We start from the raw sequence: 6,423 nt of genomic DNA, 5'->3' as shown, positions 1-6,423 counted from the left end.
TGGGGCGCCTATGCAAGGTGATAACAGAGCTGAAGATCTGTTGAGATCAAAGGAGAAAGGGATAATTCCAGCTAAGCCCTCGGCCAATATGGAAAGACTAAAGAAGCAAGCTGCGGACATTCGATCAATTCAAGGGCTTTCTGGAAAAGGTATGGGTCAATCTGGTTCTATTTCTTATTCTATTCTAGGCCGAACCATGGGGAGGGGGTCTAAGTTCCAGGCCCAACGGGTTCTTGTAAACCCGAAAGACTCTAGTGAGGTTAAGGGAGATGGACCTAGTACGGGTGGAGTTGATGGCTTTAACCTGGTTGCTAAATGAAGTGTTTAGTTTGGAATGTAAGAGGCATGAATGCCTCAACCAAACAGCTGGGGATTAAGAAGGTGTGCAAAGACCATCAAGCTAAATTGGTTTGTCTCTTGGAAACTAAAGTTAGGTTGGAGAACTGTGCTGCCATTTTTGATAATTTTATTTCAGATTGGAAATATGTGCATAATGGGGAGATTGATAATACTATTCGGATTTGGTTGGGTTGGGATCCTAATTTCTTTAATGTTGAAGAAATTCAAAAATCTAAGCAGTTTATTCATGTTAAGGTGTTGGTTGTGGGTACCTCAAACCCTTTTCTGTGCACTGTAGTGTATGCTCTAAATACTATGGCAGGCCGGAAGGATTTGTGGGAAGATGTGGGGAGTATTGCTGGTGCTGTTACTACCCCTTGGACTGTTTTAGGGGACTTCAATGTTACTCGGCATCAAAATGAGAAATTTGGTGGGGAACCTATTCGGTTGGAGGCTATTGATGATTTCAATAATTTTATTGATGACTCTGGGCTGATTGATTTAAAGTGGAAAGGGGAAGCTATGACATGGAATAACAGACAAAGTGGCGATGCTAGGATCTGCTGTAAGCTTGATAGAGTGTTGGTCAACTTGGCTTGGGTGGATTTTTTTAGATCTTCAGAGGCTACTTTTTACCCTCCGGGTCTCTCTGACCACTCTCTAGTAGTGCTGGCTGTGTTAGAGGAGGCTAATTTCGGACCTAAACCTTTTAGGTTTTTTGAGGCTTGGATTGGCAAGGATGGTTATGATGAGATGGTTCGGGAGGGCTGGGAGCAGCCAGTTAGTATGGTTCTCAATCCTATCATGAGGTTTGCTGCCCGGTTAAGGAATGTTAAAAAGGAACTGAAAAAATGGAATAAAGAGTGCATTGGAGATGTTTTCATTGCGGTGAAGGCTGCAGAGGCTGAATTGTTCCAAATTCAATGCAATCTTGGTGATCACCCTGATAACCAGAATCTGGTTCTTTTGGAGTCTCAAGCTAAGGTGAAGTTATGGGAAGCTTTGGCCATTGAAGAAAAATTCTTGAGGGAGAAATCAAGGGTGAAGCATATTCAGCTGGGGGGTGGGAATAATAGCTTCTTTCACAAGTCCATGATCTGCAGGCAGAATAGGAAGCATATTTTGGAAATTCAAGGGGAAGGAGGTGACATGGTTAAGGTTTCCAACCAAATTAAAGATGAAGCTGTCTCTTTCTATAAGAAATTATTTGGGACTGATTCGGTGGATGGTGGTTTTTTTCCTAGCACGGTTCCCTTGCAATACGGCTTATCCCATGCCCAACAAGAAGGTCTTATTGGGAGGGTGTCCAATAAGGAGATTATGGAGGTTGTGTTTGCTATGAAAAATTCCAAAGCTCCAGGACCGGATGGGTTTGGGGCTGCTTTCTTCAAGCATTCTTGGGAAGTAGTTGGTGAGGATTTGACTTTGGCAGTGAAATGGTTCTTTTTGAAGTCTCGCCTTCCAAGTTCGATTAATGCTACTTTTATTAGCTTGATTCCTAAGACGGGAGATGTCTCTTCTTTTGCTGGATATAGGCCCATAGCTCTTTGCAATCTTTTTATAAGATCATTACTAAAATCTTATCTAATAGATTACAAGGAGTAATTGGGCAGGTGGTAAGTGATTCCCAGTCAGCTTTTATCAAGGGGAGGTCTATTGTGGACAACATCCTTGTCTGTCATGATGTGGTTCGAGGTATAGAGCGAAAAGGATCTAGCCCAACAGAGCATCTTGAAGATTGACCTTCATAAAGCGTATGACTCCCTTAGTAGGAAGTTCTTGTTTGATTTAATGGACAGAATGGGTTTCCCACGAAGTTTATTGGTTGGGTGAATTGATACTCCTTGCTTCTCCATCCTATTGAATGGAAGTCCTACTGGTTTTTTCAAAGGGGGTAGGGGAATACGGCAGGGGGACCCTATTTCGCCATATTTGTTCACTATTGCCATGGAGGGGTTTTCAACTTTGATGAGGAAGTTGGAGGTGGAAGGCAGCATTAGCTTGCTTCCCAGGTGTAAGTGTTCCCACCTTTCCCACCTTATCTTTGCCGACGACTTGATGATCTTTGTGAAGGCCACCACAGATTCTGTTTCGGCCTGCCTGGGGGCCTTGGATGATTTTCATACCTACTCTGGGTTGAAACTCAACAGGGCTAAGTCCTCTATTATTTTAGGGGGCCTCACCCACACGGCCAGACTACAACTTTTGGAATTAACGAACTTTGTGGATACCAAGTTACCTATCCGGTATCTAGGTGTTCCTCTCATTGCTCGAAAGCTGGCTTTTGCAGATTGTTCTTCCATTTTGGATCGAGTGAGGAGTAGGCTTCATGGTTGGAAAGCTCGGCTCTTATCCTTTGCAGGGCGGCTTCAACTTTTAAGCTCTGTTCTTCAAGGCTGCTACATTTACTGGTCAGAGATTTTCGGGCTGCCTGGAGCTCTAAAGAATAAGCTGGAATCCATCTTCTCCAACTTCCTTTGGTCTGGCCCGTCTCTTGATCGTAAGGTACATTACATCTCTTGGGATAAGATTTGCAAACCTAAGGCTGAAGGGGGCCTTGGTATTAGGAGAATTTCTGATATGAATATTGCAGGGATTTTTAAACAAATTTGGTGGATTGCCTCTAAGAAAGACAGTCTTTGGGTTAGGTGGGTCAATACCCGCTACCTAAAGAAAGATTCTATTTGGATTGCAAAGATCCCCCAAAATTGCTCTTGGGTTTGGCGGAAAGTCCTCAAATTTAGAGATCAGGTTGAGCTACATATCCATCATATTTTTGGGAATGGCCAAGCTACTAGACTTTGGTTGGATAATTGGCATCCTAAAGGGGTTTTGATTAAAAGATATGGAGATCGGATCCGTTATGATGCCGGTTCTCACCGGCTTGCCTTGGTTTCGGACTTTATTAGGGATGGCCATTGGCATCTGCCCCCTCAGGGTTCTTTTGATCTGATAACTATTTTGAGGGATCTCCCTAGTATTCCTATTGTGAGTGGTGAGGAGGATCTTATTGTTTGGAAGGAAACTTCTAATGGTCTCTTTTCTACCAAGTCGGCTTGGGATCTTATTAGAAGTAGTGCAACAAAGGTGGATTGGAATAAGCTTGTTTGGTTTCCTGGTTTTTTTCCTAGGCACTCTTGTACTACCTGGAGGTGCCTGATGGGAGGGTTGCCAACTAAAGACCAACTCATTAGAAGGAATATTGCTGTAGGACAGAATTGCGTCCTGTGTTGGGGAGGTTTGGAGAGCCATGCCCATCTCTTCTTTGCCTGTCCCTTTTCTAATACCATTTGGGATAGGGTTAGCTCTATGTGTTCTATCAATGGCAAAGGACCTAACCGGCGGACTTTATTGCTTCCATAAATAGTGGGGATGGGGAAACTATTATCTATCCTCAAGAGTTTCATGAGGACCTAATGCGGCTGATTCATGATGATTCTGTTGGTAAGGCCCAGTTTAGGCCTCCATAATTGGGTTTGGGTGGTTCTCCTTGAATATCCGAGGGGTTTGTCCTCGGAGGTGTGGGGCCTCTTTCTCCTCCTTAGGTCTGTCTAAGGGGTGTCAGTAGGTTCCCTTCTCTTGTATCTTTCTTTTCTTCTTCTATACATTCACAAATTACTTATCAAAAAAAAAAAAAAAAAAAAAAAATGGCAAAGGACCTGCTACCCTGACTGATGTGGTCAATTGGCTTTCTCATGTGGTTTGTGCTAAAGATAAGATGGATTTTATTCCCAAGCTTGCTTTTTGTGCCACGATTTATCATGTTTGGTGGGAGAGGAATCAACGGCTCTTTAGTAATCAATCAAGGTCTTATGATAAGATCCTTCAAGACATCAAATTTGATGTTTCCACTAAAGGTTCTCAATGTCCGTTATTGGCTGCCCATACTCCTAGGAATCAATTTTTGGTTGACAAGTGGGGGGTCCAAGTGCAGTGGGCCAATTCGGCTCCCAAAATCTGTTTCTGGCCAAAGCCCCCTGCTCAATTGATTTCTCTCCATTGTGATGGGTCCTTGAAAGGAGATAGAGCTGCTTATGGGGGTCTCATTCGTGATTCCTTAGGAGATCCGATTCTGGCCTATGTTGGTAAAGGGTCGGAAGCTTCGGTTCTTAGCATGGAATTGATAGCTATCCACAAAGGAGTGGTTTTGTGCATAGAGAGGAACCTCCATTATATTTCTATCGAGATCGACTCGAAGTTGGCCATGGAGATTGTTACAGATGTGATTGGCTGCCCCTGGAATGTTTATGCTTTGAAGTACCGAGATCATCTCTAGGTTGGACCAGTTGGCTCGCTATGAAGTGAGGCATGTTTGGAGAGAACTGAACCAACCGGCGGACTTTATTGCTTCCATAAATAGTGGGGATGGGGAAACTATTATGTATCCTCAAGAGTTTCATGAGGACCTAATGCGGCTGATTCATGATGATTCTGTTGGTAAGGCCCAGTTTAGGCCTCCATAATTGGGTTTGGGTGGTTCTCCTTGAATATCCGAGGGGTTTGTCCTCGGAGGTGTGGGGCCTCTTTCTCCTCCTTAGGTCTGTCTAAGGGGTGTCAGTAGGTTCCCTTCTCTTGTATCTTTCTTTTCTTCTTCTATACATTCACAAATTACTTATCAAAAAAAAAAAAAAAAAAACGAGACCCATACCGGGACAGAGCATAAATTCACCCTTTCTAAGGATACATCTGGACCCCAAGGGCGCAAGATCATTGGTATTCTTTGAACATACCACGGCCCTCCTTCAAGAATTTTAACTTTGTTATCTTCAAGATTAAAGCGGAAAATAAAAATTCCACTCTCTAATAAATTAACATCAACATGACCTGCAATCTTCCATTGTTTCAATAAAACATCCCTTGCAAAGGTAAAGCTTGGCCTGCCACCAATGAAGTGCCCCATAAGGGTGTTCTTCCAACGTTCAAGTCCCTTGCTGACCATTGCCTCCGAGCATTTCGCAGCCAAAACCCCATCAATCAACTCTGGTTTCACATAGGACAGCTTGAGACCATCACCATAAGTCAAAGAAGAGGAAGAAAAAAGAGCAGACCAAGGAACACCAGCCTTCCCCTTCCTCGAATCTCTAACACCATTCTCAGAATCTTCATTATGTTGAGTATTACCATCTTTCCCAGTCCCTTCCAAGGCAGCAGCCTGAATCGGTTCTTCAACCTGCACCAACCAATCTCCAATATTCTCACCATGAACCACCGGAGCACCATCCCCCACCAAACCACCAAGGGCAGGCCACACCTCCTTCCCCGAGCCACCAAGAGCAGCACCACCTTCCCCCAGCTGATATTCCCCCCACCTTCCCTTCCTCCTGGATTGAGAAGAAGGGGAGGACCATTAGCCGAAGCTAATGGCCTGCCGGCCATCACCTAGAGCAAACCAAAACACTCCCTCCCAAATCACCAAGAGCAAACCCAGTGTCCTTGTCACTTATTAGACTTGTGGATGCGATGTTGACGGTCGTGACCTTCGAATCGATACCTATTTCGACAAATGTTCATTTTTGCTTTAAACCAGATCGGGTGGGTCGTTTGGGGTAATTTAGGGCATTTCTGTATTTTTTTGGGCTTGGGATTTTCTAAAAACTGTCCTTATCTCTTATTAGACGTGTGGATGTTGACGGTCGTGACCTTCGAATCGATACATATTTCGACATATGTTCATTTTTTATTTAAACCAGACCGGGTGAGTTGTTTGGAGTTATTTGGCGGCATTACTGTACTTTTTTGGCCTTGGGATTTTCTAAAAAGTGTTCTTATCTCTTATTAGACGTGTGGATGCAATGTTGAGGGTCGTGACCTTCGAATCGATACCTATTTCGACATATGTTCACTTTAGCTTGAAACCAGACCGGGTGGGTCGTTTGGGGTTATTTGGAGGCATTTCTGTACTTTTTTGGGTTTGGTATTATCTAAAAAGTGCCCTTACCTCTAATTAGATGTGTGGATGCGATGTTGAGGGTCGTGACCTTCGAATCGCTACCTATTTCAACATATGTTAATTTTCAGTTTAAACTGGACCGGGTAGGTCGATTGGGGTTACTTGGGGGCATTTCTGTACTTTTTTGGGTTTGG

At 43.7% G+C, this 6,423-nt stretch overlaps 1 protein-coding gene across 1 annotated transcript; it reads left to right on the top strand.

Annotated features, from left to right (window-relative positions):
• Window positions 1–345: 345 nt before the first annotated feature.
• Window positions 346–2,081, top strand: LOC122648061. Its single transcript, XM_043841331.1, has 4 exons — window positions 346–741; window positions 847–1,119; window positions 1,234–1,497; window positions 1,953–2,081. The coding sequence occupies exons 1-4, from the start codon at window positions 346–348 to the stop codon at window positions 2,079–2,081; spliced, it is 1,062 nt and encodes a 353-aa protein (XP_043697266.1).
• The last annotated feature ends 4,342 nt before the right edge of the window (window positions 2,082–6,423 follow it).

Source organism: Telopea speciosissima, unplaced genomic scaffold (assembly GCF_018873765.1).
Source record: "Telopea speciosissima isolate NSW1024214 ecotype Mountain lineage unplaced genomic scaffold, Tspe_v1 Tspe_v1.0410, whole genome shotgun sequence".
NCBI classification, from domain to species: Eukaryota; Viridiplantae; Streptophyta; class Magnoliopsida; order Proteales; family Proteaceae; genus Telopea; species Telopea speciosissima.
This window is presented reverse-complemented; position numbering and strand designations above follow the sequence as displayed.

Bases quoted from the DNA above. Each gene is read 5' to 3' on its own strand.
- LOC122648061 (XM_043841331.1), top strand. From the start codon at position 346: ATGAATGCCTCAACCAAACAGCTGGGGATTAAGAAGGTGTGCAAAGAC. The intron at 742-846 runs GTTACTCGGCAT...ATTGATTTAAAG, and splicing joins CTGTTTTAGGGGACTTCAAT to TGGAAAGGGGAAGCTATGAC. The intron at 1,120-1,233 runs GTTAGTATGGTT...ATTGCGGTGAAG, and splicing joins GGGAGGGCTGGGAGCAGCCA to GCTGCAGAGGCTGAATTGTT.